The sequence below is a fragment of the Pteropus medius genome, unplaced genomic scaffold (genome assembly GCF_902729225.1).
Source record: "Pteropus medius unplaced genomic scaffold, Ma_sr-lr_union100, whole genome shotgun sequence".
Taxonomy (NCBI): domain Eukaryota; kingdom Metazoa; phylum Chordata; class Mammalia; order Chiroptera; family Pteropodidae; genus Pteropus; species Pteropus medius.
This window is the reverse complement of record NW_024354550.1, coordinates 1,992,850-2,017,535: the sequence shown is the minus strand read 5'-3', so window position 1 is coordinate 2,017,535 and position 24,686 is coordinate 1,992,850. Positions and strand designations below refer to the sequence as shown.

The 24,686-nt window shown below is 38.8% G+C and overlaps 2 protein-coding genes and 1 pseudogene across 2 annotated transcripts in view; 1 reads left to right on the top strand and 2 right to left on the bottom strand.

Annotated features, from left to right (window-relative positions):
• MED12L (mediator complex subunit 12L) overlaps positions 1-24,686 on the bottom strand; it is a 315,454-nt gene that overhangs the window by 104,685 nt on the left and 186,083 nt on the right.
• GPR87 (G protein-coupled receptor 87) lies at positions 942-24,419 on the top strand. Its single transcript, XM_039855089.1, has 3 exons — positions 942-1,405; positions 18,921-19,052; positions 23,294-24,419. The coding sequence occupies exons 2-3, from the start codon at positions 19,019-19,021 to the stop codon at positions 24,334-24,336; spliced, it is 1,077 nt and encodes a 358-aa protein (XP_039711023.1). The 5' UTR covers positions 942-1,405; positions 18,921-19,018; the 3' UTR covers positions 24,337-24,419.
• Positions 16,847-16,965, bottom strand: LOC120596649 (uncharacterized; annotated as a pseudogene).

Here is a 24,686-nt window from a genome sequence, read left to right as displayed (position 1 = left end):
TTTAAATGACACAAAGCAGAGTCAAACCTAAATGAAGGATTGTTTGTCAATCTGACAAGTTCTTATAAGATTGAGCCATTACTAAATTGGCTTTTTTGTTCGGAGAATTTCCCCAGGGCTAGCTACTCATCTATAACATACTAAATCTACCCTAAAAAAACATGGAATGGAAAACCATTAAAATTGTACCTGTCTGTTTTTGTTTGTTTAGGAAAAGGCAAGAGAAGAAACATAATTTTGATATTCAAATAGTGGTATTTAAATTAAACATATTTGTTTTTCTGCTCGAACCAAGAAAGAAACCAACCATGCAGTACAGTACATACATTCGATATCCTCAAGGCATAAGCAAACACTAAGTGAACCTCATGTTATTGGTTTACGAACTTCAAAAAAGGTTTCCGTCTTTTATGAAGATTATTATTTTCATTTATCTTCATTCATGATAGTAACAAGTTTTGATTCCATTTGATTTAAAAAATTTTTTTTTTACTTATTTGTTTGAATGTTATATTCAAGAAAATCTTAGAATCTTTTTGGAGACTTTTATCTGGAAGTTCTGAAATTAACTATAAAGGGTGATTTGGTTATATAAATTAATCATTGCGGGAAGTTTTTTTAAAAGAATAAAACAAGCTTGTTTAAGAATGAAATTCAAAATATTCAGTGAATTCATTCCTTAAATAATTTTACTTAAAACATTTTGAATATTTTCATTTGTATATTTGTAAAAACAGGTCTACAGATTTTATCAGATTCTTGTATAAGTCTATAAGTTTCCAAAGGTTATCAATTACAAATATAAACACATTTTAATTTTAGTCTTTAAATAATATGTACAATAATATCTTTAAAGAATCGTCTTTTATAAAATTTAATTAGCAAGAAGGCTGTAAATGCAGATTTTCTATTATCAATAAGAAGACAAAAAAAGTGGGGGGTGGAGGGAAAGAACTAAACACTAGGTCTAATGTAGTAGGGCCAACCTGAGATTTCATCCCGTCCTCCTTAAAGTGTCTGGCATTCTGAGTTACAGCCCTCTGTTCCCTTCAAGTGACTCACCGTCTGATTCCTACAGGTTCAGGAAATGCTTTTCCCTAGTCTACAAATCTCACCTACTCTTAGATGTGAGTCATTTACATTAGCAAGAGAGCAAGTTGCTCCAGTTGTTCCTGAGCAGGAGACTTTGAAAGGGTGCCCCAAAGGACAGCCTCGAGCCGGGTAGAGAAGCACCTACCTTCTCTCGCAGAGAAGAAAAATGCTTATTTTTCATGGTTTGCCAGAAAATCCACATCCCTGCCAACCTTAGTTTCTCAAGGCTTATTCTTAAGTAGAATTGAGAAGGCTGTTTCAACTTGAAGACACCCGTATCAGGTGAATGGCCAGCCAGCTACCGCAATGAAAGGTAAATAAAGTTTTATTTTTAATTGTCTTAAAAGCCGTGGTTGATAGGACACAGCGCTGATTAAGATTCATTACACTGCTGCTGAAATCTGAGATCTGAAGAAAAGGTAGGAATTAGAATGCTAACTGAATAAGATATTTAAGTCCTCTCTGGGAGGCACAATTTCTCAAAATAGTGGCCACATGTCCTTCATGAAGCTTCATCATTCCCTGTTCCCAAGTCAGGAGCGAGAAAATGTAAACTGTATTGTGTCTTCGAACGTGAAAATGATGTTTTGGAAATCACTTACATTAAGTAAATTTTTTTTTTTATCACATTTACTTTCTTAGATGAGTCAAATCCAAAGTTTCTTATAATTATTTCCCAAGACCCGAAATTTAAACTTGTTTCATAATCTTTTATTCACATCCTATTTTTAAAAAGAGACCGAAAGGAAAATGGTGATTTTCTGTCCTTATTGCCTCGTTTTAATAAAAGAATCTCAATCTTTTCACTGTACCACAAAGTACAGGCCAATCCTCATTCTGATTCCTTAAGCAATCATGTTTAAACATGTCAGAAAAGGCAAAAAGACTGCCCAGCCACTGACAAGCAGCTTAGTAACAGCTTAGTTCTGTTCCACATTCAAAACGTTAAGGAGCTTTTGCTTCACTGAGGAAAACAAGAAGCAAGCATGGAGATCTAAACTCTTCTAAGTTATAATCAAGACTTTAAAAGATAGGTGAGCCTAAGGTAGAATGACTTTTTAATTTATTAGGTTAAACTTATTTACTATAGAATTTTATATCATATTCTCAAGTTAAATCTACTTTCAGGTTAGGAATATTAACATTTTTAACAACTCTGTTTCATAATTCTAACTAAAGATTCCACTTACTAGCAAAATGAACAGTTTGGTTCTATATGATCATACCAACAGCAGGAGCGGAAGAATGGGCCAGACACTGTTATTTTATTTCACTATTATTTCTGCCAGTTTGAGGTTAACAGACTTTCTTCCTTGATCAAGGAAGGAGACATGTTCTTAGTCCTTCAGCAAAACTCCATCATACGACTATTGTTTCCAACACCTTGAAAAGCAATTCAGGTATGTATGGGTTAAGGAGAAGGGGCTGGAGGAGCAGTTAGATTGCTGAAGACCATATTTAAGACTGTAGCCTAGAGAAAAAAAAATTAGTCATAAAATCATAACTTTTTTAGGAAGAGACTCAGGAGAATTTTTCCTAGCCAGAGAAAATATGCTGAGGGGGCTTATTATGTTTCAGGGATCTGGGTGGGAGAAGGAAAGCTAAATCAGAGTGGATGTTTTTATTTAGGTGAGTGGTGTTCGTGCTCTTCAGAGTCTGCTTGCTTTTCTTCCTTCTGTGATATCTAAGGGTTTCACTTCCTTTAAGAACAAAAAATATTTCATGCTTAGCCCTATACTATGAAAAAATGCCACAGAAATTTAAGAGAAGGGAGACAAGAACAGGCATTTGTTCTTTGTATACCCCTAAACAAAGAGAAACTAAAAAAGCCACAAAATTCTCTCCAAGCCCAATAAAGGGAGTGGTGGTGAAAGCAAAAGTGAGATACCCTATAGAGAACAATCCACAGTCTCCAGGGCAGAAAGCTCTGTGCATAAGCATGGAATAGTGGTTTGGTTTAGGGCAAAAGCCCAGGACTCACAGCAAAATAACCAGGGTTCGGTGCTGACTGTGCCAAAAGTTATCAGTGTGACTTGGGCGAGCCTCTCACTTCCCCTGGAGCTCACTGCCCACATTCACAGTAAAACAAGAGACTTAGATTACAGGGTCATTAGTGGCCCTAAGGGGATGTCCTGAGGTGTTAGGGTTGGTTATCAAGAACCCAAGGCTTGAACTAAACACAGGAATGCTGGAGAGGACATGAGATAGAGCCAAAAATGAGGAGAATTGGTCTTCCCCATCTATCACCAGCCAGCTACCTGACATTAATCCCCTTAGGTGGCAGAGTCTTCCTCTGCAAGATGGAGATGAATAGGGTTTGCTCCTACTTCCTCAGGTAGAAAGTTTTACATTAATATCAAAACAAGAGCCAATTGTAGTTCTTATAGTTGTGAACATATGAAGCAGAAAAGGGAGAGCAGAGGCAACTATGACCATGTGGTTAAAAATTAGGCGAGATGGATCACATTGAAGACATCAAAGTGAACAAGAAACAACTCAAACCTTCTGCTTCAGGCCAATGGTTCAAGCCAGGCTCCTAGTTGACCAGGCGAGGATTTCCAAACTATCTACCAACTTAAATTACAAATATGGGCAGAACGGAAAGTTTGTTCTTATCTTGTACCTGATTCGCATATTTTATCTTTCATTAACTTTCTTATTAACCAAACATAAGTAATTTACACTAAAATTCATTTGAAGAGCATAGATTAAATTTCACTTGGTATAAGCAATCCCATTAAGTCATTCATACCAGTGATTCCATAATATGTAAGGTAGTTTCTAATACTAATTTCTGCCGTTTTCAAAGGAAAACGTAATTAGTTAAATGACCTTTTCTAATGTATTAGATAAAACTACTATGGCTCATACTGTCCTTCTAACCTTAATACTAAAGCAACAATCATTAACATACATAGGTAGTTTAATATATGCCCAAGACTACTGCATATTTTAACATATATTATTTTTATAAACCTCACTGCTGTTACACCATTTTAGAGCTGAGCAAACCAAGGCTTAAGTGGTGCATGAGAATGAAGCAGAGCTCTGGCCTTGAACCATGTCTGCTTGCAGTCAACCATGCTCTCAGTCCTTAATCACTACTTTTTAAAGCTCTGAGTAAACTCACTATTTGCTAGTACTGACCCCTTTTGTGTAGGTAGTTTAATAGGTAAAATTATATAGATTTGTGATTTGTTTACTGTACTACTTGGCTGCAAGTAGAAAAATGGCTGTCTTGGGTGTATCATGTCCTGTAATGAAGCTGGAGCTACTTTACTTCCTAGTTTTCTCAAAAGAGACATCAGATAGTAATCAGCACATGAACACTCGGTTTGTGCAGAAGCAGAAGAGGTCAGCACTCAGATTGGCCTGTGTTCCAGTCCAGGCTCTGCCCCTTACTAGGTGCATTAACCTGGGTGGGCTCTAGCAACACACAGCACATGTCTGTTGAAGGAATCTCTCTAAGCCTCAGTTTTTGCCATTGGAAAAATGGGGGAGGGGGTACTAATTCTTACTACCACTTAAGTAGCAACTAAATATTGAGTTCTTATTACAGGCCAAGCTCCAATAAGAGATCTATAAAGATTGAGTGAGGTAATACCGTAGTAATACTTCATTCAGTACTCAAGTAGATCTTATGATGAATGTTTTAGAGAAGATCTGAGGCACTGATAGATCTGCAATTTGAATCTCACGTCCTTTGAATAAATTAAAACACATTTAAATAATTTAGAATAATCCTAGGCACACAATAATCTTAGCCGGCATTTGCTGAACACTTAGGCTTATTAATATTATTGTTGTTGCTGCTGTCGTTATGCCCAAAGAGATAGAAACACAGACTTTTCAGCTGCCAAAGGAAGGTTTGCCTGTCCTCTGAACATGCTCTCAGCTTGGAGATATTACTGGCTTTTAGCCACCAGAGCAGCTCTCCAGAGAACATAGAGTAGAGAGAAACTCTTCAAGTCCATGAGTCCAGAGGTTACCCTTTGCTAAATATATCAAGATCGTGGCTACCCTCAAAGCAGAAGCCAGTATAACAGAGGGCAGCAAGAACAAAATAATTTTAAGGTCGCTGTACTATAAAGGAGTTACGATCTAGTTAAAGAATGAAAAATTGTAACAGAAGGCTACTTGGGCTGTTGGCATACATTAGAGCACTCAGCTGTGTGACTCTCAGGCTGAAAATTAACAGAAGAAACCTAAGAAAATAATGCATGACATGAGTTGCTTCTTGATTGCAGGCATTTTAAGATCGGCCACACTCCTTTTGGGGTGGATGATCTACCTGTCCAAACTTGTTCCTCCGTGTACCGGCCAGACTCAAATGAAACTGAAAATAAATCATCAATGGGCTTCTCAAAACAATTTAGGTAAACTAGCTAAAAGACAAATTGGAAAAACTACAAAATTAGTTGTTTCCTGGATTTATGTATAGAAAGGACAGTCCTTCATTTCGTGGCTGGGTACAATGTTTTACCCAGGACTCACAGTAACATACAATCCTTAAATAATCACAGCTACAAGTATTACTATTATTATTATTAGTAGTAGTAGTAGTAGTAGTAGTAGTAGTTGTTGTTGTTGTTTCAACCAAGCATTTTATAGACCTGAACGTGAAAACTTTAAACAAGATGAAAGTTTGCACTGTTTCAAAACTGTCTATGCACTACCCATATATAACAGGCAGCAAAATGAACAAAAAAAATAGTGGGTGCCATCAAAGAGGTTAACTACTATTATATCAATGCATTAGCATGTTATACTCACTATTGAATAAATAAAACTGTAATATACGTTAAATAACAACATTTCTCTTTCCCTAAAACATTCATTCAAATTTCATGTTGCAAACAACAAAATATACTGTGCATATAAAATGAAAAATCATCCACTCAGTGCCTATACAGATACCAGTATGATACCTTAAGTAGTACCTCTAGTTTTCATCCTAACCCAGAAATAATATCAGATATATAACTAGTCCTTTAAAAGGCATGCTGGGACTCAGCATGCACTCTGTTGATAATCAGTTTATAGTCTATATGAAACTACAAGTCAGAAAGACACTCTACAACTGGCCAATGCAGAAATCAGTTTGAGTGCTCAAAGTTGAAGGCACCTGATTTGTAAGTGCTAGGTACACTAACACCTTCTCTGATGGCCTCCTCATTCCTCTGCGATCCTGGAAGATGCTCCCAGTAACGTAGCTATCTTGCAACCAGAGCGGCAGTCGAACACCCCTATCCTTAACTTTCTATCCCACCTCAGCCTCCATCAGGAAATGATGCATTTCTCGTGCTGCCCCTCCCTTTCTTCTTCCCTGAATAACAACCCAATTTATTTCATAACGGACAAGCACTCTCTCTATTATACTCACGAGGCTATTTATTAAGACTCTGCCAAGTCCCACTCCCAAAAAGATGTAAGGTAGTTTACAGAGATGCTTAATATGAAGTTAAGTTCAAATGAATTTTAAAACAATGGTGAGAAATTAAAGGTTATGTCAGAAGTTAGTTCAATAAATGCATTAATTCCTATCTATTTGATGCAAACCAAATGCATCAATCCCTATCTATTTGATCTACCTTGTGTAAATATTCCAAGAGGAAAACAAGCAGGTGTAATGATTCAGTGTTGATAAGTTACAAGTGGGCCTAAACGGACATTATCCTCAAAATGCAGACTACAAAGAACTTTCTCTCATGAGTTCTCACACAGAAAACTAAAGTTGTATTGAATGACTAAAGAGCTGGTACACTGAAAAGGACTGAATTCCTGGAGGTATCAACTCAACTCAACCCAAGCAAAGCAATTTACGGGGCAGATGGGACAACATAATGGGTCCATGTATGTGGCACAATGTAAATATTTTCATTTTACTGCTGTTTCATTATAATTACTCTAGGAAAACCTCTCTAGCCCCTTTCTTCGAGTAGACCCAATTCTAATTATCAAAATTTCTCAAGTGCTAGACATATGAGGTTGAAAATGCCATTTTGACCTATAAAAACATTTCCATATGGTTCAACCTAATACATGAGCAACAAGGAAAAATAAACTTGAGAGCTTCTGAAGGAGTATTCATCCCAAATTAAATACGATGTCATTAAGTTCTAAAATCCTATAAATTATTTCAAAGCTTGTAGTACAAGCTTGTCAATTTCAGGAAGAAAGAAAAATATCAAGTTAAGGGAAATTAGTTAAAATGAGGGAAAGGTTTGGAGCAGGCACCAAGTAACAAGGCTCTAAGTCGCACACGTATTGGCCAAAAACCAAAGGAAAGACCTGGGATAGCTCCACCATGAAATCAGGTGTCACAGATTGTAATCCCTAGAAAAGCTTTATTTGATCTGCCCAGTGTTTTAACAATGCCAGAATTTAAAATTAATGTAATTTTATATAAAAGTCCATTTCTCTTGTAAATCAGATGGTCTGGTGACAGCGCGCATGCACACGCACTCACACACTCACACACCCTGCATGGCAAAAACCCAGAGGCTAGGAGTGAGCAACACTGCCCAGTCCACTGCAGCCCTCTCGATGATTTCCTCCAACACCAGCTGGCAGCTGTATTTTATTAGAGTGCTGGTACTATTGATTATTTCCTCTTACACCTGGCTCACTTCCCTCACTGACATTACCTATGGGGCCACATCTGTATTTACAACTCCCAACTTTAGTCCTCTCACTTCACAGCAAGCTGTTCAGAAACATCAGAGGACCAGTGTTTGGTCTTTGGCCATGCCCACACAAGATCGACTGCCCAGTCCTCTCCTCTCAGCCCTTCCGGGGTTGTACTCTTTCACTTCCAAAGGCGAAAGCAGGTATTTGTGGCGGTGCAGGGGTCGGGGTACCTAGCAGATGCCCTCCTAAGATAAGCTATGTTCCATGAAAGCCTAACATTAAATCAGATGTTATCTTAGCTCTGATTTTGTGCCTACGGATACTCTGCTGGACTCTGGAGCTAGAAGTATGCAAGGACTCTCGGGCAGTCAGGCAAAAAAGGAGGTATGGACAACTAGGCAGTCAAGAGAGACTGAGGAGCACTGACTGACATGGTACATGGGGAAGACATGGAAGGCTCTGAGTATGGGAGATGGACCAGTTAGACTTGAAAGATGTGTAAGCAGCTTGCCTAATTAAGTAGGGAGAGATGGGATTTCCAGGACAAAAGCGAGATACAGAAAAGGTCTGGTGCGGGAGTCGGGAGCTGCAAAGCAGGCAAGTAGACTGAAGCTCAGGTTGTGAGGGTACCTATGGAGGAGCTTGAGTTGTGTCCTCTACAAAAACAGGAAGCCAGTGAGGAAATGGGACAGGTAAGGGAAAGACACACAGGAAATGTAAGAATTCAAACATACTGGTTACTATTTCTCCTTGTTGAACAAATTACCATCTTCAAACATCGACCTAGAATTATTTTGATTCAAATATTCCCATTAGTTTGAGAAGCACTGTTTTAATAAAAAAAAAGATGACAGTGAAGTTGGTAATAGGAATAACTTTAAAGAAAATGTCACTGATGTGTGTATAAACATACATATATAATATGAAATGAATTATAAGTTATGCCAGATCCTTTTACTATATATGTATGGGGTGGGATATTTATTTCTTGTTTTTATGAAAGGAGAAAATGAGAAACAGTAAGGGACTAATGATGATAAAAATTGTAAAATATTCACTAGTATTTAAGACCTCACCAGAGAATGTTTAAATCATCAATGAAGGTGAGAGATGAAACTGAAGGAAGATTTGTCTCTTAAGTACCAGTTTTATTCCATTAATTTAAATAGTGTTACAGTTTGGTTAAACTGTGATGTTAAGAATTAGGGGAACTAACCTGACATCAGTTTTATTGGAAGAGGCCTCGAAAATACCTACACCCTCATCCACAGCCCAGACAACCCTCATTCAACCTTATTCAAATGGGAAAGGTGACCTCCACCATCACCATGAAGAATAATTACAACTCCCAAGTATAATGCTTAAGCCACGGGGTGACCCTTCCAAAACATGCAAGAACATCTCTGTTAACTTGTGAAAAGCATTCTTCCTTTCTTAATAAGCTGATAAATAATAATCAACTACCAAAACTTTACCTGGAGTCTTGAATTCTGAAAAGTCTGTTTAAGGAACCAGTAGTCACTTGAAATATATTTGGTTTAGAACATATTCATCTGAAACCACTATTCTGGCTTATCAGGAATGCAGCCCCTAACATTTCTGACCCGCCTACTCTATATCAATAATCCAGAACTTAGCTACATATAAATTAGACTTTGCCTAAACAGAACATTAAAATATACATTTCAACTCAACAAACTGTAAAATTTGACTATATGAGTAATAAGACTTTTACTATTAAGCAGAAAAAAGATATTTGCCATAAATCACACCTTCATATTATTATAGTACTGATAATATAAAATTGACTTTGTATATAATTATCTCACAAGATTCTCATAGCACTTTTGGGAGCTAGGCTAGGTCTTTATTATTTTCCTCATTTCATAGACAAGCAAGCTCAAACACTAAGAAGTAAAATGTTTTGCCCAGGGTCACAGACTCAAAGACTGAGTCAAAAACTTAATACTTGTCTACTGAACTGAGGTCTGGGACACTGGCCAGGATGCTTGTGAGGTTCCCCTGATCAAGCCAAGCCAAGCCAAGAGGCAGCGTGGAAAGGCAGACTGCTCTGGGGTCGCCAGCACTGACATTCATTTCTTGGCTTTGCCACTCACTGTCTGTGTGATGCTGGGCAAGTTGTCGAACCTCGCTGAGGTTCCTCACTTAAACAAAGGGAATAAGCAGGTTTGCAGTTAAGGTTACAAAAAAGCATTAGATATAACCTTGCCTTCAGGGAGATTACAATCCAGCTTACATCATCGCCTTAACACCCCCCTCCCAAATACATATATATATGTACTCATATACATATGTACACACACACACAAGTGATCAGGTCAAGTGAAAAAAATGTTAAATCTAAAGGTGAGCCAAAACGTGTCTAATTGTAGGCCACAGATATCAAGCATGACTTGGAAAAGAGAACTTTATGTTAGTACCTGAAAAACCTGAATGAAGGGCTGTGTGCTTTGTGTTCCAACACCTCTGGGATACTGACTCCAAGCATGCGTTAATGAAGTGCCCTATGAATACAGTGACCTAATTCTACTACAAAAAAAAAAAAAGGAAATTGTACCCAGTGAGGTAACTTGTTTCTTTCCCAAGGCCTTCTTCAGTAGAGTGTATCTTAGCAGTGTTGGAACACATACACATTCATTTTCTCTCACTCTTTCACCCCCCTCTCTCACATTGAAACTAAGAAAGATTCTCAGGTTACAGGTGATTCTAAAATACAGGAGAGGCTGTACCTTTCACCAAAAACTGTGCATTAGATGGCTTTTGTGAATGTTACACCTTTATCAGTAAAATTTAAGGACTATAGTAGTATAATTTATCACCACCAATATGATCTATCAGTTTAGTATAGCTTTTCTATAAGAGACAACAACAACAAAAACCTCAGATCTGAAATACTTAAAATTTCAGATGTGAGCTTCTAAAGAACGAATTGGAAAGTGGAGGACAAATAGAGAGGCAATTACACTACAACTCTGTCATTTGAGAACTACCACCACCAAATAATCAGTTTAAAAAATCGTAAACAGCTGCATGTAGAGAGCAAGCATTTTACTAGCACTTATCTCTGGATAATGGATCTTTTGGATTTCGAAGGGCAGTGAGAACCTGTGAAACCAGGGAGAATGAAGGCACTGCCATGGCCTGGTGGGCAATACCTGCCGCCTGTTCCTGCTGAGGAGGGAGTTCCCCCAACTTGGCACAAGTGGCTCCCCATCCATGCTAAGATCTGACTCAGTGGATAAGAGCAAGGCTGTGTGCCCGAGGTAGCAGTCCGGGAGCCCTGGATGCTGATGCTTCCCCCTGGTTTTCCCATTGCCTCCCAGGGAAACAAGAGCTCTGGGCATCCAGCACACTGGGTTGAAGCCCCTATTCCACACGCTGATAAACCTTTCCTTCCCTGAGACCCAGAATCTCAGTTTTCACAGCCACAACAGCAGTGCAGCAATACAATTGGTAGGGTTTGCACTTAAAGGCCCCAGCAGAGGGCTGGCCACAAAGAATAAGCTCAACTGTGACAATTAATTAATTTTCACAACAAGGTGGCCGAGTGGTTAAGGCGATGGACTGCTAATTAATTCTCAGGTGTGAACTAAATATGATCTCCCGCCACTATGTGGGCTGGGGGTTGCTAAGAGGTATCAGAAAAATCATTTCTAAAGGATGCTAAGTGATGGTCATTAAAGCAAGGAGTTGGTGGGGAAGGGACAGAGAAAGAGGAAGAAAGATATATTTATAAATCAGGAGAATATTTAATGATCCATATAGGTCAGATGTAGTCACATAAGACAAAATGATAAATGGAGCAAGGTTTGCAAAATCCATTGTCTGTAGGATCAGGCAGGTAATGCTCAGGAGCATGAGGCCTGGGGACGTCAACGGAGAACACTGTGAGCTGGTAACCTGGACAGCAAGCACGCTGCTCATCGGGAAGGGGCAGCTAACACTGCTGGACTGTTTATGCTCAGTGTCGGCACATCTCATATTTCAAGATAGGAACTAAATCTGGATTCTCATGTAAAGTTCCTGATGTTTTCAACACTTTTCAGGCCAAACAAAACTAGATTTCCAGATTAGAAGATGAGCAGTTCCTTCATGAGCTTAACAGGAAAAATAAACCCCGCCTCTGCCTTATATTTTCCCTCCTACTTCTTGCCTTCCAAAATTAACCCCTAGAATCATTATTTTTACTCCAGGGCAGTATAACAGAAAGAAATGCAGATTTAGTTTCGATCAGATCTGTTATGAATCCTGAATCTACCCATTATTCATTCTGTGATTCAGGGCAAGTTAATTAAAGTGTCTGAACCTCAGATCTTCCCTCTTGCGGGTGGCGGGGGCAACAGAACACCTAGGTCACAGTGCTGCTCTGAGAATTGCATGAGACATCAAGCATCAAGTTCAAGGTCTAAGATAAAGAGAACATGCTAATGCTTTTCCACCATCCTTATTCATAAAAAGAGCTTACAAACAACAACATAGCAACGCATTAATAAAACAGTCAAAAGATGATATCAACGAGTGACCGGAAAACAAAAAAGAACCCAGAAGGTCTCTAAGCATCAATACCATCTAACCTCAAGAATGACTGTGAAACCAGGGCCTACCACAGACATTGCATTCTTGAGCAGTTTCATCAGCTTTCAGCTGGGGGAGCCGTAGGTGGCAGGACAGGATTCACACCCATGAATGAGGTCCTGGAACCAAGCCCATTACTACTGCTGAAGCAATCCTCATTGCAACACCCTGCAGGCGCTGGGACATGCAGAGGACGCACATCTGCTCTGTGGTAAACCGCACAGAGAGCCTGAAGCTTAGGTGCAGATGGTGGAGAAAGACAGCAGGCAGATGAGGCTCATAGACAACTTAAAAGAAGGACAGGCTCTTTGAGAGAAAAAAAAAAAAATTAGTCAAATGGCTCCTCACAGGGTGGCTAAGGTCACAAACCACAAAACAGTCTCAGCATAAAAAAAGTGGCAAGAACTTGTTGCACTGTGTCCAAATTATCAATCACCAAATAAAATTCTATTGTGTGCCTAGGACATGCAACAGGAACTTGTAAGACTCAGCCCTGACCCTGTGCAACTGTGCCAGTTGCTTTGTAAATGTTCTCATTTTAACTTTGATGCATCATAACTGATGCATCATCATGTTCATTTTATATATGAGGAAGCTGAAGGACAGAAAACTGGGAAGGTAAGACAGATGGGATAGGAACCCGGTGCTCCACCACACTGGCAGCCATACTTGGCTAGGAGTAAGGGCAAGGGTTTTTTAAAGCCAAGCTAGTAAAATATCATTTTAAAAGCAAGGCATTCAATGAGAAGAAGCTTAACAAAATCTTCCAACAGTCTTATATGTCCTTCTACCTCTCACCTTCTCTACCACCTTCCCATCATGGGGATTTCTTTTTTTTTAGTGTCTGAAATCGCACCCTTACTTCCTCACCTCACCAGCATTACTCTACCTCTGTCATCAGCCCTCTGCTTCTGCCCCTACCTCTCTCCTGGCCACCACCACACACACGAACAGTACAACACATACAACCCTGGCAAAGAGCAACAATGATCTCTTTGTCACTGAATCCCAGCCATTGGCACTTTGCTACCCTATATCACTTGATTTCACTGCTGAATAAAGCTAATCGCAACGTCATATTTCTTAAACTTTGTTCTTGATTCATGTGACATCGTTCTTTTCTGATAATCCTCCCAACTCTGATCACTCCTTCGGGCACATCCTTTTCCTTAGTATTGCTCCTTAAAAACATCTAAGTCAGCTCTCTCCTATTCTCACTCTACTGGGCAGGTTCATTCGGGCAACGCCATCCATTACTATAGTTTTTTTCTATCACTGATCTCCTGTTGACTTTAAATTTACATCGCCAACCAGAAGCAATTCCCCAGGCTCCAGACCTGTATCTTCAATTACCCAGCAGACATCTCCCCATGGATACTACACAGGCACCCTGAAATAAACAATCCTTTTTATGTGCTCCTCCTCTCATGGGACCCAGCAGTAGGGAAAGAAACCAACACCTGAGAGGCCACCAACACTACTCCCTTTTCACCAACATCAGTCAACCACTAATTCCTCAATAGCCTCAAATTTGTCACATCTCTCCAACATGCAGACCATACCTCCCCAGCAGATTACTGAACCTTGCCTTTGGCCACACTCAGCATTTCCACACGGTCCTTTTCCATCGGACCTTTATCGAACTTGATGCAACCCAGGTATCGCAGCTGCCATAGAATCTCCATGACCCCTACTTCCTCTCAGTATACCTTTGTGTTTCCACAGCATACCTAACCTCTCTCTCTGTACTTAATTGTCTGTTTACTTCTGGATCTTCAACTTGACTCTAACTTCCTTGAGGACAGAACCGTTTCCTCCTTATCTTTATAATCCCAAAGCCTGGAACAGGAGTAGACTTTCATTAAATGACCCTGTGGAAGAGAACGGATTATGGTTGGTTGGCACAGAAAGACAGTTAGATATTTCTAAGGTAGAGAAAGAAGAGGAGAAAGGAGGTCACTGAAAAGCAGGAATGGATATAAAGAAAACCAGGGGGCTAAATGCAAGGCATGCAACTCAGGAGCAATATTTCGGTTAATGTAGAGAATTCCCAATCAGTAAAAGTGATCTTGAATTTCATTTAGGTAAGGATTCATATAAATAATGAAAACGTGGGGTGAAGAGTTAAAGAAGTACAAATTAGCAGTTGATAGCTGGTCGCGGGGATGGGGATCACAGAAGAGGGAATGCAGTTAGAATTAATATGATGGCTAGGTGGAGGGCCAGGGAAGGGAGGGAGCAATTGGGGGGATCGCTTTATGAACTACATAGTTGTCTAACCAATGTACTATGTACTTGAAACTAATTTAAATAAATAATTTAAAAAAATAATAAAAGCAAAAACTAACATTTACAAAGCACTTAATTTATAAATGTATATTCTAACTTAACCTCATAATGATGCTACAAAATAGGTGTCCCCATGATTCAAAAGATTAATTATGGGGCAATCAGATTTCTCCATAGTTTACTGTCAACTTTTAATCATCAGAACCCAGCATCGTTTGACTTCTACACTCCATGATCTTCAACACTACAAAATAACTCTGAATACTTGCTTAGTAATTGAAACTCAAGAATTTTCCTGCCACTTAATAACTCAGGGAAACAAAAGGCAGGACTACATGGGTTATTTAGAAAGAAGAATCTAGCAAGAAGAAGGAGAGATTTGAAAGAAATGAAGCAAGAAGTAGAAAGATCAGAGAGAAGGTCAGTACAGTGGTCCACACATGAGATTAGGAGGGCCTCCATCTAAAAGGTGACTATGAGAGTTGCAAGGTGAGGGCAGCAAAGGAAAGGTATTGTAACAGAAGAAATAGAAAGACTCGATACATGACTAACTAGTTGAGGGGCAAAGAATAAGAGAACAATCGAACAGAATACATATTGAGGTTTTAAACTCTTTCAACCAAGAGACGAAGAAAAGACTCGTAAACAGGGAGAAAAGAAAAAGTGGTTTCTGTTGAAGAAAGGGAAAACAGTTGAAGTTATGAGATGCTGAATTTGAGCAACACAGACATCTAGCACATGCCAATGTACACAATGGACTGAAATCTGGGGGAAAAAGAGAAGGTTTATGGAAAAGAGGTGATGGCTGAGCAACCACACAGATATGAGAACACTTGGGGAAAAAAGGAAACAAAAGAATAAGGAACTTGGACTAAATTTCGGGAAGTACTTCACTTAACAAAGGTGGTAAAGGAGATGGAGAAGGCAAGAGGAAATTCTCAGAAGCCAGCAGAGAAGAATAAAACATCTTTTACCAAATCTTGCTAGCAAATTTGATTCCAGAAAAATCCAAGTATCATGTCTGAACTGACTAAAACCCAAGTCTACCACATAATTTCAACTGGAATTAAGAGCATGGGAACATGGATTCCCTTAAAAGTACAAATCGACACCCATGGCCAGGGTCTCTGGAATTTGGACCCAGTTCTAAAAGAAGAGACTTATGAGTCATACAGGTCGCTGCTATACAGTACCCCTCTCCTACTTCAAGAGGTGGAACTCTTGCCAAAAGTTCTGTGCATTTCACTTCATTTCTCCAACAGAGGATAGGGAATGTGCTTATGATGGGCTTTTTGCTTGGTCTTGAAAACTCATCCATTACTGCATGGTAAATTACTAGCTTGTTTCTGTTCCTTTCCTTTTCTGCATACTTTTCTTTTTAACTTTATTGAGATGTAATTTACATACCATAATTTCCATCTATTTTAAGTGTACAATTCAATGAGTTTTAGTAAATTTAGAGCTGCAAAACCATCATCATAATCCAGTTTTTATCACCTCAGTGAGATTCCTCATACAACTTACAGTGACTACCACTCCCACCTCCAGCCCAAGCAAACACGAATCTACTTTCTACCTCTACAGAGTGGTCTTTTCTGGGCATTTCACCTAAATGTTATGTGATCTTTTGAATCAGCTACTTTCCCTTTCAAAATGTTTTTGAGGCTCATGTATGTTACAGCTGTATTTCATTCCTTTTAATTGCTGAGTAGCATTCTATTGTTACAAGTACATTTTGTTTATCCATTCATCAATTGACATTTGAGTGAATTCCACTTTTAGCTATTACAAATAACACTACTATAAACATTCGCCTATGAGTCTTTACAAAGGTATATGTTTTCATTTCTCTTGGGTAGATATCTATGAGTGGAAATGCTGAGTCATATGACAAATTTAGATTTAACTTTTCAAGAAACTATCAAACTGTTTTCAAAGTGGCTATATCATTTTCAATTACCACCAGCAATGTATGAGGGTTCCTATTTCTGCACATCCTTGGCAACTTGTTATTGTCTCATTTACAGCCATTCTGGTAGGTGTAAAATAGTACCTCATTGTGGTTTTTATTTGATTTTCCCTAATGACTAATCATGTTGAACATCTTTTCAAATGTTTTTAACGAAACGTCTATTAAATCTTTAGACCATTTTTTAAATTGGGTTGTTTTCATCTTATTAGGAAGTTGTGAAAGTTCTTTGTACATATATTCTGAATATAAATTCTTTTTTTTTTTAAATGCCTACAGCACCAGGTCTTCCTAGGTGGTCTCCTATCCAAGTACTAACCAGGCCCGACCCTGCTTAGCTTCTGAGATCGGACAAGATTGGGCGTATTCAGGGTGGTACGGCCGTAGACTGAATATAAATGCTTTATCAGAAATATGACTTGCAAATATTTACTCCCAGTCTCTTTCCTGTGTCCCCTTTAATGGTCAACAGTCTGCTATCTCTCTTACTGCTGTCTGTGGATCACCCACTTCTGGACACCACTTCTCTTCCAGTAGGCAAAAGCCATATTGGAATCCTTGTTATCGAATAAAGTATAACTAAGGCCAAGAGGAGGAAAACTACATAACTTGAGAACAGAGAAACATAAAATTAAAGATGTGTTTGTCAGTAAACACCTCGAAATCTTTCCACAAGAAGTTGGATTCAAGGGGGGAAAGAAGTTTACTGAAATCAAAGGATCATTATGATAAAGTTCAGAAAATTAATTGCCTCAATCATTCTCCCAGTAAGCTTTAATAAATAAAAAGAAAGTAGGGTTTTACTTCCTTGCCTTATTTTAAAAATACTGCAACACTGGCACTTAAAATGGCCCTAATCATTACCTATGGTCCATTAACCAAAAGGTACCTTCTGAGAACCTGCTAGGTGAGGCACAGATCAGATGTCTAAAGATATGAATTGGGGTGGGAGTACGGGATGGAAGAAGCACCGAAAATTCAGAAAGTTTTTTCCATCTACTACCAAATCCCAAACCAGCACTTAAATTTCATGTGATACTAGGGAACAGAAGAAAGACAAAGTAAGAGAAAAAGCAGTAAGTGCCTCTCCACTTAATGCCCAATTCTTAAATACGCTTTTGCCTCCAAGATGCTCTTTCTCTGTTGACTCAGCGAATCTGCTTACATCAGCCAGAAGACTGTTCTAAACTTGGAGGGGGATGAGGCTGCTTGGGGTCTCTTTGTAGCTACGTGGTATATGAGCAACATCAGTGAGGGGACCTGAAATTCTCATACAGTTTCATTTCATGAGAAACAGCATGACTTCCCCTATGGTAAACTGTTCAATAAGTATGTTTGCCTTTAGCAGCACGCTTACCATAACAGTTCCCAGGATTTCTTTTTTCTTTGATCAGTACCTGAGGGAAGTCAGAAAACAAACAGACATGGCTGCTGAAGGAGAAGTGGGAGAAATAATGTTTTATAGTCATCAACAGCACATGCACACATGATCTCAGTTAATCTTTGCAAAAATGTTGTGAGGAATCTGAAGCTCAGAAAAGTTAAGGCATTTAGCCAAAATGCTATTTGCCCAAATTCAAATGCTATTTGCCCAAATTCAAACTTTGAGTTGGATGGAATATAGTTAAGTCTCTGTATTTAAATTCTTAACAGAATCTATGTTTGAGGAAAATATAGAAGCTCACATAAATTTGAGTCCTGACCGGGATTTTTTAAAGCCTTGCAGATTCCAGAAAGTCAAATTCCAGAAAATCCAGGTGACTTGATGGAGGTCACAGAGCAGGTTAATGTAAAGCCAGAACTAGAACTCCAAAGATTACAAGAATAGGATGCTGAGTGCATCTGAGCTTATAAAACACTCCTACGTAATTGTTAGATTTTAAAATTTTTAACAATCTCCAATTCTGTAAGTTCCATCATATATGCATTTAATTATACGTGTTCATGTCAGGGCAGGGCAGTAGGGGAAGCACGAGGTAGAAGCAAGAATGAGAAGACAAAAGCTAACACGTCCTGAGTGCATTTTTGGGCCCAGATTCTGATAAGAGCCTTACGGATTATCTCACATAGCCCTTATTACAACCCTACAGTATAATTATCATCACTGTCATTTCAGAGATGAGGACACTGAGTCACAGAGATGTTAAGTAACTTTCCCACAGCCACACAGTGGCATTCAGATGGAAAGCATAGACAGGCTGAAGGAGGACACAAAAAGAGACAACTCTTACGTGGCAAAGTTGTTTATGGACAAAGAGTATACATTTTCTGAACTGTGGCCACATACGTTATGTATGTGTTTGTGTTCAAATTGCTTCCCAACTGTTTTTCTTTTTTTCCCCAGAAATTAAACCAGGAATAACCTATGCTGAACCCTTGCCTCAACCGTCCCCAAGTGTTTCCTGACACGTATTTTTGCTTATAGTCCATCACAACTAAAGAATGGGGCTCAACTTGACACTTGCAAAATTACCAGGTAAGCCATAGGGAAAAATGCAAAGAAAATCTTACTTGATCAATAATTGCTATTTGTACTATGTGGCAGTATTTGTACTATTTGTACTTGGTGGTTTTATCAGCCACCGAACCAACTAACAAAATAAACCAGCATTTAAGCCTTGCTTTTCAATAAGTAAAACAGCAAACAGGCAGACTAACATCACTGAGGGAAATTTAACTTGCTATCACTTCATTTTAAGCTCTGCTTCACCTAGGGATCATCAACAAAAGGGCAAGAAAGATTAAATTAATAATAACTGAGGAAGATTTTTATACCTAAACTACATATTACTTTGCAGATACAGTATGTCTCAACCAAGGTTCACTGAGGTTCCCTAGGAGGCCAAAGACAATACCTACCTACTCTACTGGGTAACTATTTAGAAAATGATCATGCAAGGGCAACTGTGCCATGGTAGTGACACCCTATTATTTGCATGACATTAGTATTTCATTCCCACCTGGCAAGTAGAGCAGTGACATATTGTTGATACTTTTACACTGTGTGCCAAGAGCGACACGCCCCAATGAGCAATAATACAGCTTCACCAAAAGCAAAAAGATGAAGGTTCTTCACCACTCTTTCTATCATTCATAATGTGACTGCTATTGATGAGACAAACTGGAATTAATGCCTTAAGGTAGAGAGTGAACACCTAAGTACTACAAACTGCACGAAATAATGTTTGTGAAGCACTTTAATCTCAAAAGGTCCACTAAAATGACTACTGTTTGTTTCATTTTACAAAGGCACAAAGTGTCTAAACCAGCCTTGTCAAGTAGGATTTTCTGCAATGACGAAAATACCTTTCATCTGCACTTTCTGATACAGTAGCAACATGCAGCTACTACTCTGTCTGGCTACAAATCCCATGTATTTCTCCAGCACACACAGGCACACACGCAGTCCCCCTTACACACAGTCCACCATCCCCAAGCACACATACTACAACAGTACTCTCTCACACGCTGGCGCAAAATGATAATTTACTATGGAATTAGAGTATTTATGCCATTGCCTTTGTTTATTTAATTTAAAATTAGTTGGGGGATGAAAGACAGGGGAGAGAATAATAAAAGAATTTTTACCTTCATCATCACTCTGTATCAAACTCTGCACCAAACAGTACAGGAGTAACATCCTAGTAAACGAAGAGCCTTTACACTGTAAAAACAGCTTCTAGTTTTTCTTAATTGAATCACCAAGCTACCTGTCATTAAAAATGTTCCTTAACCTGGCCACATTCTTTATTGACAGCGAAGAACAACATGATAAAACTGTCTGGGTGAAGAAAGCCACTCACTTTTAATGGTCATTGTTCTTTGGGAGGAACCCTGCAGAGGGACTGCTTCTGAGCACACCCACAAGCTTTAGAAAAACTGGGGGCAATGAAACAGAAGAGAAGAAATGATGGTGGCAGCTGGCAGAAAATAATTATGATGTAGGCTTAACTATAAGATAATAATAATAATCAATTGGACAAAACTCTATATTGTTTTGAGCCTTCCAGAGCAACCCACAGATGGCTCTTCCTGCTTTTCAGGAACATTTTTTTTCTCTCTATAACCATTATTTCATAAAATAACCCATAACAGACTTTAACTAATAATTTAAGCTGCAGTGTAAATGTGGAATTTGTGAATGAAGTAATAACCAAGTCCAGGCCCATCCCATTGAACTTCAAATTCCTATATTCTAAAATGTTAATCCCATACATAAACTAAAGAAGCAAATACTCTGAGGTGACACAATTACCAAGCTGAACACCAGATTATCTCAAGGCCACAAGAATTCAATACCCACTGCTGAATGAGGCCACTTGTGCTTGATATTCGTAGTTTATGAGACAGTATGTACAAGGGTTATTTTTGACATTCTGATTTGACTAACTTAATAATAATCATAAATGACCAATAAATTATCATTTAATAAGAGTGCTTGTTTATACAATTTAAACTTTAAATACTATAATAATATAATGAACAGGCACACAATCTTTAACCAAGGCAAGTACGGGTCCTTCCATTTCACAATGGATATGCAGAGTGGTTCCAGTGAGCAAATACTGAGAGCTGAAACAGTCCATGCCTCGGATACTATAGTTAGTGCACCATCCCATTTGTATTTACAAGAGCTTTGAAAAGCATCTGTAAATAATTGCTTCAAAGGATAGCCATTGTTTCAGGACATGATATAGCTGGCCCTTTTCAGGCTGTTTCCCTCAGCTGGACCACTTATCCTGGTTAAAACTTACTTTTCCTCTCTCCACTTCCCTTAAGGATTTATTCTGGGTTAGATGAAAGTGACTGCTAATAGTTGAATTGGGGAAATTAATTCAAGCAGGTATCTCATCCCGGGTAAAACTGCACATCTTAAGGAGCTCCTAATGGCACGGATACTGATATGGATCTTGTGGTGCAGTAGCAGTCAAGACTGCAACACATCGTTCATCAAAATAAGTTTAAATACTGTTCCAGACAATATCTGAACCTGGCAACAGTAATACAGATGGCAGCTAATCAGGCATTTTAAACTTGTAAAGCTTAACGACATTGTGGGTCTCATCATAACAGGCTAGTCCAGGTACAAATTATGAGCCTGTCTGTATAAGGATATTTCAGCCAGGAAAACCAGTTTCTAAAAACACTTGTAGCAGGGGATAAAAGAGAATGAGTTAGAGAGAGGACGAGGTTACCCGGGAAGAGCCTGCACTTATGTTCTAGGCAGCGACTTAAGAACCGGTTTTTGGATTATAATCACCAGAACTGTCTTCCCTGTTTCACTTCAAAACGACAGCCAATATATAAACTACAGTGCCTGTCATGTAGGAAATGAGGAGTAAATTCATGCTGTCATCTCTAAAACAAAATCATTCCAAATCACAACTGTAATTATGGAAAACATTGTTCATTAGAGACAAGTAAAAATTCAGAAATGACCTTCCTTGTAACCTTACATCTAAAGGTACATTTTAAAATTACGTTAGTTCAGGTTTTCAAAAAGAGCAAATGACACAATATGACTGATTGAATGGCCAAGAGACTTTCTGGGTGGAAATGCAGGCAGGGGTCTCAGGCTGCAGTGCAGGTCTGCCTTGTGATCAGACAGGGGAGAAAGGAGGTAGAGTAGGAAGATTCAGACTGCAGTGTAGTTGGAAGAAGGTTTTGACCAGACTGATGAGCCCTCCAGCCCAAGCCTCTCATCAGAGGAACACCTCCTGTCCCAGAAACGGGCTTGTCTTAGCATCCTTACTGTGCTCAGCTACTGGCTGGCAGCAGTCCAGGGGAAGTGTGGCATTAGCAAGAAAATGGTGATGGATTCAGAACACTGAGCTGGAGCTGCCCATCAAGTAAACTCTGCAGTGAGAGATCCCAAAGGCCCCTTTTCATGGCTGCCATGTAAATCCAACTCTCATAAACCATTTCAGTGATTATATGACAGAGCAGTGTGGTACAGTTTAACAACGTGAACTAAAAATTCCAAAAAAGCAAAAGATTTTTAAAGATTTTATATTCTAAGTGCAATAGGTAAAATCTAGTAAAATCTTGTAAAGAAAAATAGGTACCAATCTACAATTACTTTTAACAGGTTGTCCTTGATAATAAACTAAAATATTAAAAACAATTGTTTCTTTTGTTTCTATTCCTAACAACCGTCCCTGTTGAAGCTTCTTAGGCAGTTTAATAAAGTCATGGGCTAAAAATTCAGAATGACCCACTAGTTTCACTCTTTCCTGATCTTGTGGATTAAACAGCTTAAAACTGAGACAGAGGGGGAAAAAAGATTATTTCAGTGAGTATGCCAAAGACCACACAAAGAGAATAACCATGTGCTCGCCATGTTATTTTCTTGTTTCAATTTTCTCCCCCAGATTTTGTTAATTCTATTTGTAATGATATTAAACAATGAATTAAAATTTGGGATAATTTTCATGGATATAAATTTTTTTTCATTTTCAAACGGTTAACACAGAGGACTGGAAATATCTCATTTTATTCAAGGGACTTCAAAGTGGGGGAACGAATTCAGGGATGAGGCCACCAATTCTTCAGCCACTCAAAATGTTGACAACGCAGTAAACTGACTCTTTAAATCACTAAAGACATTTTAAAACTCACCCAAAATAGCAATGGTTCAACCTGCAAGGGAGCCTACGACTCAGTCTGTGGGACATGAATGTGAAGCACTTGAAGTAACGTCTCCCACTTCTCCTACAGATAATGAGCTGCACGGCCAAGGGAGTCACCCTCCAAGTAACACGAGTGATGGACCCGGAAAGAATATCACCATTCACAACGAATTCGACACTATTGTCTTGCCTGTGCTTTACCTCATCATATTTGTGGCAAGCATCTTGCTGAATGGCCTAGCAGTGTGGATCTTCTTCCACATTAGGAATAAAACCAGCTTCATATTTTATCTCAAAAACATAGTGGTTGCTGACCTCATAATGACACTGACATTTCCATTTCGAATAGTCCACGATGCAGGATTTGGACCTTGGTACTTCAAATTTATCCTCTGCAGATATACTTCAGTTTTATTCTACGCAAACATGTATACTTCCATCGTGTTTCTTGGGCTGATAAGCATTGATCGATATTTGAAAGTGGTAAAGCCATTTGGGGACTCTCGCATGTACAGCATAACTTTTACAAAGGTTTTATCTATTTGTGTTTGGGTGATCATGGCTGTTTTGTCCTTGCCAAACATCATCCTAACAAATGGTCAACTAACTAAAGAAAATGTTCATGACTGCATGAAACTTAAAAGTCCCTTGGGAGTCAAATGGCATAATGCAGTCATTTATGTCAACAGCTGCTTGTTTGTGGCTGTACTGGTGATCCTGATAGGATGTTACATAGCCATTTCCCGGTACATCCATAAATCCAGCAGGCAATTCATCAGCCAATCAAGTCGAAAGCGAAAACACAACCAGAGCATTAGAGTAGTCGTGGCTGTGTTTTTTACCTGCTTTCTACCATATCATTTGTGCCGAATTCCTTTTACTTTTAGTCATTTAGACAGACATTTAGATGAATCTGCACACAAAATCTTGTATTACTGCAAAGAAATGACACTTTTCTTGTCTGCATGCAATGTATGCCTGGATCCAATAATTTACTTTTTCATGTGTAGGTCATTTTCAAGAAGGCTATTCAAAAAATCAAATATCAGAACCAGGAGCGAAAGCATCAGATCTCTGCAAAGTGTCAGAAGATCGGAAGTCCGCATATATTATGATTATACTGATGTGTAGGAGTTAAAGGCCACTAGGCCTTCTCTTGCTTGTTGAAGTCAGTATGTACAAAATGTAAATAAATGTTCCTTTTGATTATCCTTGCTTCAGACCATCAAAATATGCATAAACAAAGAATTAAAATGGTGTGAAATCTGGGTATAATTTGAAACTAGAAGTGAAGGAAAAACAATAAGGCATATGAAAAAGGGAGGTAAATGAGGTAGCATGTGGCTGACTGGCAGGGTTCTAGACTCAGAGCCGAAGGAGCAGACTGCAGAGGCAGAAAAGGCCGTGGTAAAGCCAGCACACAGCAGCAGCCGTATTCTAGGAACTGCTGTCGTCCTGATGCCACTCCGGGGAGAACAGAT